This window comes from Hydractinia symbiolongicarpus, chromosome 3 (assembly GCF_029227915.1).
Source record: "Hydractinia symbiolongicarpus strain clone_291-10 chromosome 3, HSymV2.1, whole genome shotgun sequence".
Lineage (NCBI taxonomy): Eukaryota > Metazoa > Cnidaria > Hydrozoa > Anthoathecata > Hydractiniidae > Hydractinia > Hydractinia symbiolongicarpus.
The window spans coordinates 22,532,244-22,549,455 of NC_079877.1; the positions used below are offsets into that span (position 1 = coordinate 22,532,244).

Consider the following 17,212-nt stretch of genomic DNA (forward strand, 5'->3'; position numbering starts at 1 on the left):
GGCGTGTCCTGATTACGTTGCCCTGATTATCTATTTTCTGCCCTGATCTTAACCGGGCAAGCTGCCGTACTTAATCAGGGCAGCATTTATTATCCGGGCAGAACAATACAGAACAATCCGGGCAGAACAGAATATACAGAACGCTTGTGAAAAATTTCTTTGAGACTTTTCGTTTTCGCCCGCCCTTTCAACTGTCGTTTTGTTCTGATGTGCTTGAGCTTGAAATAAAATAGCATCTATCAGAAGAGAGACCTCCCAAATTTCACGATAAAACAGTTATGCCCTTTTCACATCGAGAAAAGAAAAGAGACAATGCATATAGAATCAAATTCACAACCAAAAAAACTGGCACAGAGTCCTGTCAAAATTTATTAAGCGCCCAGCCAGGCGCTTAAAACAATCAAAATATTTGGTGTTATGTGTACACTATGCATTTACGCGGGAGAAAGGCTGTCAAGTGGAAAAACAGACATAAACACACAGGAGAAAACACATCAATTACCAAACAAGGTTTTTAAAACGGGTTTTATGCATACTTAAATGTCATGGATCAAGAAGATCAAATGGTTTTAGAAAATATAGATGAATATGTTAATGATCAAAATAGAGTGGTAGGTGTTGTGTTGTATGTGTTTTGCAAAAACACCTAGAGGTTTCTTTTTTGTTGTGTTTTTGTCTGATTTATTCCATACTGTTATTCCGAATATATATACAGGAAATGTTGGGAATATTGTTTGGGTCCCGTGTTTTAAATGCATACTTTAAGTATACACTGGCATTGCCTACCCAATTTACCACACATGGGCCATCATGATATAATGGTTAACCTCTGCTTTGGTGGTAAACATACCCGCACTGTGGACAAAACCATGCACCTTGTGTTTACAAAGGGAACTCCATTAGTACGAGGCCACTCATTAATAAATTTATATAGCTAGCTACATCAAGGTCCAACAACATCATTTTGCAGCAAGACAGGTGTTGGCTATATATCTAAATACAAAAATGTAATTCAGTACCTACTAACCATAGACTAGTTGAGAATGTTTACAAAGGTCCCAGCTATATATGCGTGCCCATATTAACAAACAGGAAAGGAAGCACCACATAGACCAAATTGACTCTTTATGGTAATACACTTTTACGATAATTCAATTGTACATGCATTCCTACGGCTCTCCATCGTTTTACAATATCAGAAAAAAGGAGGTAAAAATCGTGTTTTTATGAGAGTTTGTTAGAGATGAAAGAGTGTTTTCTCTAGTTTTTTAACTTCCATCGTATCAATTTCTTTTAAATTTTCAGGAAATGTTACTAATAATACGATACAACTTATGTGTACTTTTCATTAAAAACAAAACGCGGCAAGAAAAGTTATCACGAAAAAAATGTGTTTTCTCATTAATAAACTCTTATAAAAGTGTGATGTTTACCTCCTCCGATTGCTAAATAAGCTGTGATGGAGTATTAGTTTTCCCGAATTATCGTAAAGGTGTATTCTAAATTTTTAGGAATGCAAGATTAGAAATTATTATATATCTTCTCTGTTTGGAGCAGACTTTACCAATTTAGTAATATAAGCATCAGTCTTTTATTTTCACCTAATATTTTCAGTTAATATCTTTGATCATTGTAGTCTGTTTTTTATATTATTGCCTCTGCACATGGCTAGTGTTCTCTATACAAAATCAAAACATTACACCACATCATAACTCATTTATTAGTCAACAAAAAAAAGAAAAATGGCAAACTCAAAAATTTATTTTTAGGCTAAAAACAACAGGTTTTCATATGCTAATAAGAAACCCGAAATAAGAAAAATTATTTGTGAACAGCCCATAAATTTAAATATTTAACTTTAAATACTCAATGTGTGTCAGATGCTAATCACATTTTTTTGTTGCAGTGTTAATAGCACATCAGGGACAATAAAGAGATGCACTACTTTAGCTTGTTTTTTTGTACAAGTATAGGTGGCATCAATGCTTAATGTTACAAAACTCCAGTATATTTTGTGCCAACTAACTGAACCACTCAGATTTTAGCCTATTTGGGACCTGATGTCCACTATTTCACTCTCTTCTCCTTTTCTCAACAGTTTATGCACTATGCTCTGCCAACAACTAGCTTCACAACTAGCAAGATTAATTATTGCACTTGTACATTTGCCCTGAAAATATAATTATCAGGAGGAAGCGTTTTTTGATATAATGTTGCTACCAGGGACTTACACTGTCAGGGCAACATGAGTAGAACAATAGTAAACCAGTTGGAAAAAATTGCAAGATATATAATTGTAGGATACCATTTCTCAAAAAAAAATGTTAATTCTGTAATTAATTATGGTATAGTATCTTGTGTTTGCGAGATAAGACTCTATGGAGTAGGAATTAATTTATAATTGTCCCTAGTTTAAAATGAAAAGATGAGTCTTCTGAGATGTAAGTCATACTAAATGGTAAAAAGAATTACAACCTTTCCACAGTGACTATGACTGCAGTATATAACTTCTGGTTGCTTTAGACCTTTGTATTTACTTTTGTATAATTTATATAAACTGATTTATACCTGCTTGTTTGCTTAGTCCTTATGGTAAGATTTTCCTGTCTAAGTTTTGTTGTATTATTGTTTTATTTTCAGGTGACATATAAATGGCTTAGTTTAACATTGTCAATTCATGTCAATAAATCCAAGAGGTATGTAAACAAAACAATGGCATATCCAATTTCTTTTATAGATATGCCACTTTTGTCTTCAGTAAAAAGTGAGACCATAGAACACAAACATGGCTGTAAAAATGTTAAACAACACATTGAGGTTTGTTGAGAAAAAGCAGTATGAAATAAGCTAGAAATATTATTTGGTTTTAAAAACCTAAAATAACAAAATTGTATCGTAACATCAGACTCTTGTTAGAGATGTGTGTCTCAATGAAAATTTTAAGAAGGCTTTCACCCTTTTTCTTTAACTTAAATTAAAATTTGTTTTTCTAAAACCTTTATAATTTTTGTTTTTACTTGTGGCTGCCCTAGTTTTTAAATATTGTTTAAAAGTTTGGGAATATTTAATAAGATTAATTCAACATTTTAAACTTACCTTCCGTTAATTTCCAAAGGAGGTAAGGGTATTATTTTTATGCAGGTACATACAGTGCATTTTATTTAAAATAAGACAATATTCAACTATTGTATGATTGTATTTTGAGGAATTTAGAAAAATTACTGCAATTTTTAAATCTTAAATGAAATGATTTTTGTGATTCATTGTCATTGTAAACAACACAAGTATAGTTGTTTGACTTTCTGTGATGTATATAAAATTAAGTATTAGTTGTGTCCCACAAAGTTTGCTACTTGTGACTTAATGTATAAAGGTGGATAGTCCTGGCCATGCAGATTGTAGTGTAAAAACAGCAGCTCTGTTATGGTGTGTATGGGTGCAGAGTTCGAATTAGAAATTTAAAGTTAGCTCACAAAGAATTTTTTGTTGTAATGAAGTAAACCACTTTGTCTCTCTGGTTTCAGAGATCGCTTGCCATTGATTTCTTGTTACAATTACAACATAAATATGCTAATAAAAATGTGTTATTTCTGCTATCAACATAAAAGTCTTCAATAAAAAACCCCAGAAGAATTAACAGTCATTTAGTATCACCATTAAGATGACGGAAGTAAGAAATTATATAAGGGAAATATTTGATACGTAATTTTAGCATTTTCTTCACAAATTGATTTGCAAGAACAGGATTTAAGTTCACGAATTGAGAATTAGGAATTGTTAATTCTGAAGGAGTAAAGGAATTTTATTACTGCTCTTACATTGTACAAATAAAATTGGTGCGCCCATCACACATGCATAAAGCTTAGGGTTTAAGGAATTCAGCTCGTATTTATTTTTAAGCAAATATATTTCTGTTTGTATTTAATAACATTTGTCACTTTTGTATATGTATTCTATGTATATATCTATATACACATTTTTAAACTTGCAGCTTACTGGAAGAATATGCAAACTCTTCAAAAGTTCCTTTAAATATTGTATACTTTGTGGGTGGACGGAAAGACATTGGATTATGCAAGGTTAGTAAACAGCCTTTTTATGAGGTATCTTAGAAATCAACACTCTGTTTACGATAGGTTTATCACTTTATGGTTTTCTTGTATAACATCATCTATTGGAAAATTCACAGGGATTGGTAAGATATATTGCTTTAACTGAATATATTTGTTGTATTTTTAGGGTGTTGAATATACACTTTCACGTTCTGTTTCATTACAAGGTATGAAAACTTGAAGACAAACTGAATTTAAAATTGAATAATTGAATAGGCCTTACATCTTCAAGGATAACTATTGTATCTCCAGTGTCAAATTTGTTTTTTATTACTTCTTTTTGCCAGTTAAGAGTAACCAATTGGTTTAAACAAGCACACTACATAGGAGAAAAAAGTGGTTGAGGTTGAATAAGAGGACATCAGTAGGAAGAAAAATACGTCTGCACACTATTAACATTATTCAGCCATTTGTGTTTCATTTTACACATTCTCACCTACGCAGTATAAGTGAAAAATGTTATTATCTTATTATTAATGTTTTTTGGCAGTTTTTGACAGTTTTTTTGTGGCAATAGATTTTGTTCGAAGAAAAATACCTACCCCTGTACTGCAAAAAAAGATCCAATTTAATAAATTTCCAGCCTTATGATAGTTAACCATATTTTTTCATAGAAAATTTCTATAGCCTGATTGGGAAACTGAATGTTTTTTTATATTTGACACTCAATAATGAATCTTACTAGTGAAATATTAAGTATTACAGAAACAATTGAGTGGGTGTGTATTAGAGAATAGCATGAAAATACATTCACAAGTGCTTTAAACAATCTTATGAAATATGTGATATCAATAGTACATGTATAAGACATTAAAAATTTGCACATGCTATCATACGCTTCTTATAAAATAGTATGCACGGCTGGATATAAATTCTTAAGTGTTTCAAATTAATTAGAAAAGTTAGTGAACAAATATGCCCCGTTTCTATTTCAGATGTTAAAAATGAATTCAGTGAACTTTTATGTTGTCATGTATACAGCATACAGAAAGCAGAGATTAAAGTATGTATTATTTTGTGAGATATGAATTTGTTTCTTTATTTTTGTACCTTTTTTGTAAGCATCATCTTAATTTCTGTATTTTTCAACTTTTCAGAAAACGTGTCATGGGAATCATAGGATAGTTTGTGAATATGTGCTTATGTCAGACTTTATATCCTTTTTATTTTGTGTCTGAACAATATAAATTTTTCTGCTATGAGTTCGACTTTAACAAAAAGAAGTTAATAGGTGTTTTTTTCTGACATTTTAGATTTACAACTGTTTTATTCTAGGATCCTGAAGTTTTATATTCGGTTGATGTGGACATCACGAAAGAAAATTTATCTCATATCAACAAGTTTAGTTCGATTGAATGTCAACAACCGATTAAAACAAACAAACAAAACAAGCAAGTAAACAAGGTTGTAAATAACACGCAAAGTGAAGTTAAACATGAAACAAAAAAGGAGATTAAAAAAGAATCTCCACCGTTGTCGTTTTTTAACAAGAAACCTGCTGGTAAGTGATTTGATACTTCATTTATTGACACCATGTACAGTGTGATAAGCGTTTCCAACCTACTTTTTTCTTGCAGGTAAAAAGGATATTTTGTTTAAGTAACTGGTTTCTTCACTGACCCAACTTGAAGAAAAATATGAATAAATTGCAGATTAAATAAAAGGATAACACTTAAAAATAAAATATTTTGGTGATCATAATATTATTTATTCGTGTAATAATTTTCAATCATCATGTTAATAATGTTACAAAGTTTAAAATCGAACTTGTAAAGCTGTCAACATTTTGTTAGCGTTAGTTTAACATAAATTTTAAAAATAGTGACTTGTGTGCAGCCATTGAACTAATAGTGATTAAACAACTTTGTATCTGTTGTATGTATTTAAATTTCAAACAGGAGAGAAGTTAGGCACTAGAAATGAACCCAAACAAACCGAAGTAAAAACGAAAAATACAAAAACAGACAAAGCAAATATTGCAAGCTCTTTCTTAAAAGCCAAACCGAAAGAAGATGTTAAAAAAGATGGCGCAAATGTGACTACCAAGAGGGAAATCGATGAAGTTCAAACAAAAGAAGCTGATTCGGAAGACGAGAAGAAGAAAAAAAAGCAAGATAGGGAAGAAAATAAAAAAGTAGAAGAACAAAATCCAAAAAATGTTGAAAAATCCAAAAAACGGTACGTTTTGTAAATAAAAACAATTTGAATGTGAATACGAGGCTAGTATGAAATAAATTTTTTGTTGTTTAGAAAATGTGTTATCGATGAAAGTGAATCAGATGAGGTAAGTTTTAATTTGTATAAATTGTTCATGTGGGACACAGCCATCATGCAAGCACGTACTATTGGATGATTCATTACGATGGGGGTCTTAATAATAGGGGGTCAGTTTTTCTGCATTAGCCAACCACCAAATTTTCTCGATAATTTTATCGATTGAGATTTATTTTGCTTCAGTACCACAGTAAGCCAACACATTTCTCACGAGTGTGTAGTGGGACTTTTCATGACCTGATCCTTTCCATGACCTGGTCATATTCATGAGCTGATACTTTCCATAAGCTAATACTTTCTACGAGCTGGTTGATGTTAAAATTGATTCATCGAGACAGAGAGTGTTATAGTATTCGTTCTAAACTAGCCTTGTTTCTCTTGTTTAATGTTTTAGGACTTTGAAAATTTTGTAAATCAAACGAAAGATCCAAAACTTCCTGGGTATGAAGAAATTTTATCTTCTGGCATAATGCACAAAACTATTTTCACTGTATATTTGTGATTATTTTCTATTCAAAAGTGATGACCAAAAGAAAGAAAAAAAGAAGAATAGCCTTGCACAAGAAAATGAAGATGTTGATGTTGATGGTTAGGTTCTAAATTTTACGATCATTTATTTTTTTATGAGTCGTAAAAGCAGAATCCGCAAGAATTGGGAACGTGAAACTCATTTTGTATTTTTTAATTTGACTACTTCTTTACTGGGGAGTTGCTAATTATATCTAATTTTTGTTTCATCCCGAAAATTTGTCCCACCTTTTCGTGGCTTCTCAAAGATTTTCACTAAGATTTCTGGTACTTCCTAAAATCCTAAAAATTTGCTTTATGATAAGCTGTTTTGTGGCATTTTTTGTTATCCAGTGCCTAACAATTTTAAAGGGTGCGTGTAATGATTGTATAAAAGTTTGTCTCTCTCTCTTCCATCTTAATATATCCACCAAAGAAAGAAAGGTTGCAAGAAATCAAAATTTTGTCATCACCATAGCTTTCAACACGTGTTTTTTGTTCCCTGTACTAATTTTGGTCAAAAACAAAGCAGCTTACATTTTCGGCAATATTTTGGTCAAAAATTATATCAGGTTTTCAAAAGACAAACAACCTTTACGCTCGCTAAAAATGTTTTTGACAAATGTTATTAGCGAGCGTGTATTTAGGATTTTATCGTATTGTTGAAAGTAAACTCATTACTAAGGCTCATTATAGAGGTTACAAACTTTTATGGACTTTTAAGAATTCGAGTTTTACACTCTAACCATTTTCTATGGTTTCATAATTTTTTTTATATATTTTGTGAGATGTCTGGGCTTATGATGTCATTTCTTTTTCAGTTGTAGCTCCAACGCCCGAGCCAGTTGAAAAAAGAAAAACAAAGCGGAGAAGAAAGGAAGCTATTGAAGAAAAAGAAGCAAAGGAGGAGAGCGTTACCAGTGAGTTAGTTATAATTTTATATTAAACCAAGGGCAAAATACGTAACATTTCGAATCCCATGCTCTGATTAGAACTAATCACTTTGAATAATATAGCATTATAAATTTAAATAAAAAATCAGGGATCCCTTAAGCAAAAACAAACTTTAAGGAATACTGCTTTTGAAAAATCTCAGACTATTTTTGGGAGGTAAAGTGAAACTTTGTCCGAAATTTTGAAGTCCAAAATTTAAAAAAATTGTTCAGAGAATTGATTGCAAATCGCAAAAATAAAGTTAGAGACACTAAAAAAACCTCACATTGATAGGAAATGGAGGGAGGTAAATCCTTAATTTTTTTTCGTTTTTGCATTGCAACATAATTTTTTGTGCATTTTACGACATTACTTTGGAGAATTCAGCCTTTTTGAATCGTAAATCGTATCTGCGGCGAATCGTGAATCGTATCTGCGTTGGAAACTTTTGTTTGCTATATCTTACTATTTGGTTTCTTTTTACCACACGAAGATATGCAAATTTGCATTTGCAGGTTTTCTTGACTAAAAGACTTCTTGTGTTCACCCATAATTTCTGTATTCTTATTGGTTAAAAGCATACTGAAACAGGGAAATCCCAAATAATGGAGCAGCAGCATTGAACCTGAAACGCAGGATAAGAGAACACATAAATTTTCGAAAATCATTTTTGTGTTGCTAAAGCATACTTTTAGCCTAAAACATGAGTTTTCATACTGAGGCTGAAAATAATATTCATTATGCTTAAAAAACAGGTTGTAAATTTTTAGGTTTATCATCAACATCTGGCCAGTTTAAGTTTAAAAAAGAGTTGCATGTCGGCAAAAAAGTTATTTTGTCGACATACTTGATCGAGTTTTCTATGAAGCAGTTTAAACACTAATATATATAATCTGCTACCATATTCACACCTTCCTCCCAACTCACTCCTTTATGTATAAAACGTAATGTTTTCATCCTTATTGCTATTTCAAATTAACTTTGTTTACAAGCACATAATGTTACTGTCTATGCAAAATTGTTGGGGCGACTTTAAAAGTCATCTAGGTACATTGCATATGTAATGCTCCCCTAGCCCTTTTTTTACTGAGGCTACACTGATCTACATAAGTTAATAAGGACGATGAGGAGAATATTTGTTTACCTTTCACTTTTTAGAAGGAATGAACAAATCGCCCTCCCCCGTCGATGTTGAACAAAATGGAGCCAAGAATGAGAAGAGAAGAAAACGGCGAAAGGTTTTAAAATCAAAACAGTTTGTTAATGAAGAAGGATTTATGGGTGAGTAGATGAAGAAATAAGATTGCTGCAATTTTGTGAGAGTAACTTCGATGGTGAGCTTTGAACTAAAATTTACGCGAAGTTACCAGTTCTTACACGCTTTTTTAGTGACACAAAAGGGATGGGAAAGCGAGTCTTACTCTGAAGAGAGCGATAACGAGCAACGGAACAATAATTTTCCTGTGAAGAAGAACAACGAAACGAAAAAAGCTGAACAAGTTCTTGAAACCAAAACTAAAGCACATTTGAGAAAGCCGAAACATCAATCATCCATGAAAAATTTCTTTAAGAAGAAGTAATTCAACTACCCCATGCTTTGGGGTAACGTATATTTACGAGACTGGCCCCCACACTCACGTTATCCTCCACCGCTGTGCTTCACCGTGGCGACTTGGAGAAGAAGTTTGCAATCACTTTGATGACGTTATACACGGTTGATAAGCCGAGATCGAAATATCACCCGGACGCAAACGTGAATATGAGAAAACAGACAATAACTGTTCGAAGCACTCACTTTAGTGTAATATCAGTATTCGTGTGAATAAAAAAAGATTTATGTGGTTTTGCTTATTTAACATGTTGTATATTTAAAAGTTACATTCGGTTGTTTAGAATAAAAATATGTGACATAATTCAAACCATTCTTTACGCGGTAGAAGTACTGCTTTAAAAGAAATTGAGCAATTTTTCTTTAATTTTTTTCTCTAATTTTTCTTATTATTTTGTTACTTTTCTTATTATTATTAAGTTGAGCCCGAAAATGTAACGAGTCCGTTCTCAACTTTTATATACTTTTTACATAGAAAAATATTTTTTCAAATTGGTCGTTTATTACGCTCGCATAATTAAGAGGAAAGTATCCCTCGAAATGAAACGGCTGGATGTGTGATGCTTTTCAATAAAACGATTTACGAAAAAAAATGTCCAAAAAAATATCGCCCATGACTCGCGAAAAATGGTACGCTGAGAATTTAAAGTAATTGAAAGTTAAATCATTTTTAGAAATTTTTCCGTCTTCCTATAGAACTCAAAGTATACACAAGGCAGTATCATTTAGGACGACCACTCTTAATATATTTCTTTAAAAAAAACTACTTGTACTACCTGAACAGAGCTCGAAAAGAAGGATACAAAAGATGGTATTGTATTTTAAATAAGTTCTGCCTCATATTGCCAGGTTTACTAGCAGAACTTTAAAAGAGCTTCATGTTCGTTTAAATAATATCTCCTGAATTTGTCATACTGCAAGTGATTTTGACAACTGTGTGTATGAATGTAACCTCCACGGGAGATGTACCTATTTTCCCATCAGGAGGTTTACGCTCTATACATTTGTACTCAAAAATCAAAATAAAGTATTACTGGAGAAAAAAACAATTTTTTTGCATAATATTTGTACTTAAAATATGTAGAATCTTCTGTTTACCATGCGTCGGTTACTGTGGGTGTTGGTGTATGGCCTATTGTTCTGTGTGTTATGTTTTCATGCGGCACCGTGTGAGTATTTTGCTCTATTTATTACTTGAATACCTTTTATTGCTTTTTCTATTTAAAAATATGAGTTAAAATTCAAAAAAATTGTTTTCATATTTTTAAATGAAGAGCTTTCGCAAGACGGGCGCGAAGTTTAAGAAACCAGCTTTCGTGGTTGATTGTGTAATTGAGTTGAAAATCAACTTTTGTACAGCGTCAAATTTCAACAACGCTCATTTTCCTCTAAAGTCTAAAAAACGTGTGCGTGAACAGGCAATTTGTTAACAAAAAATTTTAGTGAATTCCACGGAATGTAGAAACGATTTTGCACTAGGGTATTTAGAGTGAAAACCATGACTGACATAACATCAGATACTTGGTTATTTAGAATATTCTATTTTTCGCAATTTTTTATTTATGGACAGAGCTTCATGAATCAATAAACTAAGAATTTGCGCGTACTTCAACTTTCGCAAAGTGGACCAAAATTCGCAAATGTTATTGTTGGAAAATAAATTTTTAACTACACTCCATCACGGTGTCTTACTATAAATGACACTTAATAACTCAATACGTCTAATAAAAGGTCTTTTGTCACAACAGAACATAGTACAGCGATAGGAGATAATTCTTTTGCTATCATTCAGTTCGAGGTTTTACTTCCAATGTTTCGTTTTTATTCCCTAGAACCCTTATTATTTTAGCAAGAAGCAAAATTGGTGTAACTGAGCTACTCCAACGTCTCGTCAAGCAGTACAAAAAGCTAAAACATTTCGAAGGCGAGCACAATATATCGACACGAAAACGAAGCGATATCAACTCAGTTTTAAAATCCATCATTCAAGAAAATGCAGAAAAAATCCGTACAAGAACAAAGCTTAGAAGAAGTAAAAAACCAATCACTGCAAGACAAAAGAAATATTATGACTTAAGAGATAAGATAGCATCTGCGGTGGAGAGTATAACTTTCCCTGCACCTCAGTTGAAGCGCACTTATAAATCGGAGTTGGATCGCCTGCTGGAAAGGATGAAAGAGAAAACTCTTGAAGATCAGAGATTCCACCAAAGAAATAGCGAATTGAGAGTAAAAAAGAAAGCTGTGGTCAATGATTCATTTTCTAACGAGTTAAATTTCAGACCAGCTGATAAAGAAAGCGATAACCCACACCCGGCTAAAAAAATTCTTTCTGTTTATCAACAGGCTCACGAGGGTAATAATACAGGAGACGATGAACTCGAAGAAAACTTGCGAATTATACACGCCGAACACACGATTAACCCAAACCCTCACCCGGATCTGTTAAAGGCTTCGTATGATCCGCTTCGAATTTCGTTAAGACCAATCACAAGCGAGGTAGATGAAGACGAGGAAACTCCAAACGATAAACCAAAAGGCCACGAAAAAGATCGAAGTAAAAGGCCTGCTGGTGTAAATTATAAGCCGGGAAAAGCTGAAAATAAAAATATGAGCAAGTCAGCTAATAAAACAGTAAAAAATCTAAAACCTCCCGATAATTGGAGTTTAGCTACAAATAAAGAAGATAAATTAACAGATCCCGCACTAAAATTACTCAACACTACAAAAGAAGAAAACGCCACTCAGAAATATAACACGACAAAAACACGACTTCATAAAAGTTCAAACATGGTAACACCGATCAAAGAAAATGACGCCGATGACTGGACGGATCGTCGAACTCACGCACTTGCTATCTTAGCAAAACTTTCCAGTGACTTAGATCAACCTGATGTGATTGATAATGTCATGCAGGCGTTGGGTATTGCAGATATCATCAAACTTGATCGACCTTTAGTGCAACATGATGAAATCGAAGGCGGACCTGATGTGTTCGATAGAGATTCGAATTGGGTAGATGAAGAATTAGGAGAAAATTCGGGTAGTGGAGATCATTTGTTTTCTTCTCGCAGACACAGAAACAAAAACAATATGCATCCAGTACAGGTTATAAAGGAAGCATTTTTTCCACAAAAGGGACAACTTAAAGATTTCATTCAAAATAAACGCAAAAAAGGCTTAGGTATACAGAATGACGAAATAGGAAATCTTGTAAATGATTGATTGCTAACATATATATTTTAAAGGTGGCAATATGGTTAAAATAAGCAGCATGTCCTTTCCCGAGGAAGTCATAAATTGAAGATAGAGAGAAGGAACATGTCTAGATGCTGTTAATGCGCAAACGTACGCAATCGATAAATCTTTAGAAATAATTATCCAAGAGAAAAATATATAGTTTAAACAGCATAGCGTTCAAAAAATGTACCAGAACATGGTTTAACTTTCTATATCACGTTGGCATGCACACACAAGGCTGTACAATAGCTAAATGTTAAAATCAATAATACGATTGTCATTAAATTGCCACAATTCTATATTTGGTGAATCATGCAAATAGAGCAATTAAAATAATAAGATGTATTAGTAATTATAAGAATTTATTTTTTTCATTTTCCGTGGGATTTAATTCTCCGAGTTCAGTTCGAATCAGACATTCTCTGAGAATAAATTTTCGTAAATGAAAAAATTTATATTTGCAGGAAACTTCGCGATTGCACTCCAAACTCGCGAAAAAGGATGTTATAAATAAGGAAAAAATAACTGCAATCACAGAAATCTTGTTATAAACATCTAAATAAGTTGGTCCTTCGCATCACATTCACAAATTCACATTGATCAACAAAACCGTCACCGTCTGCATCAGCTTCCTCTATCATTTCCATTAACTCTGATTCAGAAAGATCTAAATTGTGTTTTTGATTTAGGAATTTTAAATTTTGTATACTTATTACGTTTGTGTTTTCTATATCAAATTTTGTGAATCCATTATATATTTCTTCACCAATATCCCTTGATTGGTTTTGTAATTCAATAACGCATGTTAAGAAAGCATTTAAATCAAAACTATCTGTATTTTCACTGAGTAAGTTATGATTCTGTAACACTTCTCTTATTTTCCTTTTGTTTACATTAAATTGCAAAAATCGTAAGGATCTAAGAAGATCAATAAAAGAAATCTTCGCAGAACTTTTCAAAGCAAATATCTCAAATATTACTGATAGATCATTGATATCCTTTCTTGTCAATTCTTTCTTCACAAAAAAACTGAAATCAATGTTATCCCGTGAATCAGCAGTTTCTGCAGCAACGCTATTTTTATGCATGTACCCTTTTGAAATGATATCATGTACAGCTCGTTGATTAAGCTTAGGTGGGAGTGGCTCATCCATATCCGTGCATATCTGATTTACTTTAAATATTGTGGACTTTAAATCTTTTAAAATCGAAGCGGTTGACCCTTTCTTTGGCATATCAGTTTCTGAAAAGTCAGTCAACGAAATCTTCCAACTTCTATAATGGCCGTTCAGATTTGTTGTTGTTGTTGTCTTGATTATCCATGTTATTCAGTGTATTAGGCAATAACTGGTGGGTACAAATTTCTATGTAATTTTACAGGGCAGTTTTTTTTGAAAGTCGATAGGAAGATTCGATAAAGTGTAATAAAACATGTTCAAAATTAGTTCGAGTTTTTGTAATAAAAATATTGATCAGCAAATAATACTTTGGGCTAGCGAGGCAGCCTCAAGTCAGCACTTTTTTGTAACGCATAATGGCTGTTCCGACCCGTATTGACCTCTTGCCCCGTATTGACCGAATTTTGGACCCGACCCGTTTTGACGGGAGTTGACCCGTATTGACGGAGTAAGCAAACTAATATTTTTCTGCAGACGCTTTACAAAACACATTAAATATCTAACTTCAAAATGCAAATAAACTACATTCCACTGTATTTTGCGGTTTAACGTTTAACGCATAATTACTTGAATCCTCTGCAGAAAACCTGATGATATGATTGGCTTTAATGGTGCCTTTTTTAGTTGCACGGATTTTAATGCACATGTGACACACTGCTTTATGTAAAATTCAACAGCACTACGTGGAACATTGTCATACGTTCTGCTTATCTAAAAACAGACTCATTTAAAAACTAAAATAACACACGGTAATATCCAATGTAAATTATGCTGTTGCAAAACATTTTCATACCTGTTCAAATGTTTTTTTTACACCAGAGTGAAGAACTTCTTTACAATGCACTCTTTCTATTATCTCAAAGATTTGACAATCAGTTGCAACACATTTAAAATTACCAAGGGGTGAGTTGCACTAAAATATACACAATTCTTAACTAACTATATGATAAAAATAAGGCTAACAGATAACAAATAGAAATATGCCTCACCAAAAAACTTTGTTTGGGCCTTCAGACAGAAAATAAATATATAACAAAACCTAATTATATATATAACCTTTAAATTTCATACTGGCTAATTATCATAATTTTTCTCGCATAAAAACTCAAATAACATATATATTGAACTAATAGAAGATCCAGACAGGATTTGCACCTGTATATTCATAAATGAACAGAATACCAACTAAAAGCTGGACCATGAACAAAAAAATAGGTAATACGTAAATAACTTTATATATACTTATTATTTTAACTATTTAAAAAATAATTATGTATCATCATTTATATAGCTAATTCATATATTTTACCTAAATATTATTAGGAAGCAATTATAATTCTATTATTTTATACACAAATTTTAACTGAAAAAAGATATATAATACCTAAAACTCATTCTTACTCAAATATTCTACATTCACATGCCTTGGCTTGTTGGAGACTGGTACACTTTTGATGAAAAACATGCTAGTTATAACAAATTCAGATTAATGTATTGTTTGTAAGATGCAATATCATCCATTGTCACACAACAATTTATGGCTACACATAATAACATTATTTAACACAGTTTAGCTAAACACAAATATAAAACACAGTGAACATGCACCCCCCACCCCTAAGATAAACACAATTGCATCTACAGAATTACATGCCACAAACTGAAATGCACGTACATTTTCCCCAGGCACACAAAGGATATCATGTAAATTGAGAGTTGGATAATTCATAATGGCGAAGTTCTTTCTACGTACACGACGAATGATATGTGGTGGCGTATCTGAAGATCTTCCCTTCTTTAAAAAGCACACAATCATACTATATGTATCTTCTGAAATTATGGAAGAGTTCTTTTTTGACATTTCTATTTCCAACCATTCTTTAAATCTCTTATGTGTTTCTTGGCTTTCAGTTTCCATTGTTATGTCTAGGACAATAGCTTTTAGATAAATAGGTGAACAGTACAATTCACTAGCTACCTAGCTACTGTATATAGTTAGCTGCACATTGCATTTTGTATCTTTTAAAACTTTATGCTGAGTTAGCTAGCTAGCTCTAATACATGCTCTGCTACCTATCTAACTGTAAAACGAAGTCTATCAACTGCTGAACATTGTAACGTTAGCTAATTATTAAGGTGGTCGAACAATCAATCACTGCTGATACAACTAAGAAACAAATAATAATAATATGTAGCTAGCTTACTGTCTGGACAAGCTTGCACGTGGATAGTGGAGAAGACGAAAAGAAACAAATTGCTTGACCCGTGGTGGTTGAAGCCGACCCGTTTTGACTATTCTCGATTATTCAAAACCTCGGTCAATTTGGGGCAACGGATAACACGGGTCGGATCATGGCAGCCGTTGTTCTAGTTTCTTCGTTCTAGTGGAAAAAGGGAAAGGATAGCCAAACAATCTTTAGGATCTTCTTACCATTAATAGATAGATAGATATAGATATATATTATTTTTCATGATCAACAACAATTTCTACTGTATTCACTAGCTAAAGATATGCACAACACGTTAGTTATGCAGCTACATAAACTGATCACATTTATGCCCTATATTATATCTCTACCTTCTGTACGATTTGTTTCAAGTATGGCCATCATAACACGCCATAGTTTAATATGTAGCTACACCAAATATAGGGAAAACTGCTAACTAAGAGTGTACTGCTAATTAGGAGAATACACTCAATCATAGTGTTGTGTTCTTCCTGTGCAGCATCATTACGTAATGCTATCCCAAAAAGATGATGTGAAGGAATGGAGGTCCTGTGCGCTCGGTTTGTTTACATTTTCATCTCCTAATGTGCATGCATCAGGCATTACGTAATCACTAAGATGTGCACGCTAGTAAATATCGGGACTGTGATTCCATGTATCTCCAAATTAGGCATAAGACAGAAGAATAATTAAGCCGTACAGCGCTTATTTAGGATAAATTAATTTCTCGGGGCCTATAATTGGTACAAAATCACGGTACTAAATCCATTATTTTACCTGCGTGAATAAAGTCAGGGTCTCAGGTTTTTATTACCAAAAGTGAGTCGGTCGGAGTACGCAAACACAACATATTTTTGATGACAGCCTAATGCAAATGTGGAAAAAACGTTAAAGCAATTAGCTGTTTTGACAGATTTTGTGCTATTGGTGCCTAATTACTTGCCAAATTAAGATTAATCTATGGCAGTGCAAAGTCACGTTAATACAATATAAATACAAACTAAAGATATAATTATCACAGTAATATTTTATCTTAAGATAACTCAAGTTATCTTATAATCAAGACATGTGAATTTTCACGCATTCAAAAATCACATTAATAGAGTTATTTTAAGATAGCACTTGTTATCT

The 17,212-nt window shown here is 32.6% G+C and overlaps 4 protein-coding genes across 4 annotated transcripts; 2 read left to right on the plus strand and 2 right to left on the minus strand.

Annotated features, from left to right (window-relative positions):
• The first annotated feature begins 216 nt into the window (after positions 1-216).
• Positions 217-9,739, plus strand: LOC130636237 (DNA polymerase delta subunit 3-like). Its single transcript, XM_057445893.1, has 13 exons — positions 217-611; positions 2,641-2,696; positions 3,992-4,079; positions 4,240-4,279; positions 5,048-5,115; positions 5,388-5,613; positions 6,011-6,290; positions 6,363-6,396; positions 6,781-6,827; positions 6,907-6,974; positions 7,715-7,813; positions 8,985-9,107; positions 9,216-9,739. The coding sequence occupies exons 1-13, from the start codon at positions 546-548 to the stop codon at positions 9,404-9,406; spliced, it is 1,386 nt and encodes a 461-aa protein (XP_057301876.1). The 5' UTR covers positions 217-545; the 3' UTR covers positions 9,407-9,739.
• Positions 9,740-10,446: 707 nt separating this feature from the next.
• LOC130636236 (uncharacterized) lies at positions 10,447-12,690 on the plus strand. The gene is made up of 2 exons (XM_057445892.1): positions 10,447-10,604; positions 11,285-12,690. The coding sequence occupies exons 1-2, from the start codon at positions 10,535-10,537 to the stop codon at positions 12,658-12,660; spliced, it is 1,446 nt and encodes a 481-aa protein (XP_057301875.1). The 5' UTR covers positions 10,447-10,534; the 3' UTR covers positions 12,661-12,690.
• A 511-nt stretch (positions 12,691-13,201) lies between these two features.
• LOC130636238 (centrin-1-like) lies at positions 13,202-14,142 on the minus strand. Its single transcript, XM_057445894.1, has one exon. The coding sequence runs from the start codon at positions 13,908-13,910 to the stop codon at positions 13,221-13,223; it is 690 nt and encodes a 229-aa protein (XP_057301877.1). The 5' UTR covers positions 13,911-14,142; the 3' UTR covers positions 13,202-13,220.
• Positions 14,143-14,792: 650 nt separating this feature from the next.
• On the minus strand, positions 14,793-16,201 carry LOC130636242 (uncharacterized). Its single transcript, XM_057445897.1, has 2 exons — positions 16,058-16,201; positions 14,793-15,779 (listed from the first exon to the last, which is right to left on the minus strand). Exon 2 carries the CDS (start codon positions 15,769-15,771, stop codon positions 15,424-15,426), a length of 348 nt encoding a protein of 115 aa, XP_057301880.1. The 5' UTR covers positions 15,772-15,779; positions 16,058-16,201; the 3' UTR covers positions 14,793-15,423.
• Between the last annotated feature and the right edge of the window lie 1,011 nt (positions 16,202-17,212).

Coding starts and splice junctions, on each gene's coding strand:
- LOC130636237 (XM_057445893.1), top strand. CDS start 546: ATGGATCAAGAAGATCAAATGGTTTTAGAAAATATAGATGAATATGTT. Junction 6,828..6,906: donor AAAGATCCAAAACTTCCTGG/GTATGAAGAAAT, acceptor TCTATTCAAAAG/TGATGACCAAAAGAAAGAAA. Junction 9,108..9,215: donor TAATGAAGAAGGATTTATGG/GTGAGTAGATGA, acceptor ACGCTTTTTTAG/TGACACAAAAGGGATGGGAA.
- LOC130636242 (XM_057445897.1), bottom strand. CDS start 15,771: ATGGAAACTGAAAGCCAAGAAACACATAAGAGATTTAAAGAATGGTTG.
- LOC130636238 (XM_057445894.1), bottom strand. CDS start 13,910: ATGCCAAAGAAAGGGTCAACCGCTTCGATTTTAAAAGATTTAAAGTCC.
- LOC130636236 (XM_057445892.1), top strand. CDS start 10,535: ATGCGTCGGTTACTGTGGGTGTTGGTGTATGGCCTATTGTTCTGTGTG. Junction 10,605..11,284: donor ATGTTTTCATGCGGCACCGT/GTGAGTATTTTG, acceptor TTATTATTTTAG/CAAGAAGCAAAATTGGTGTA.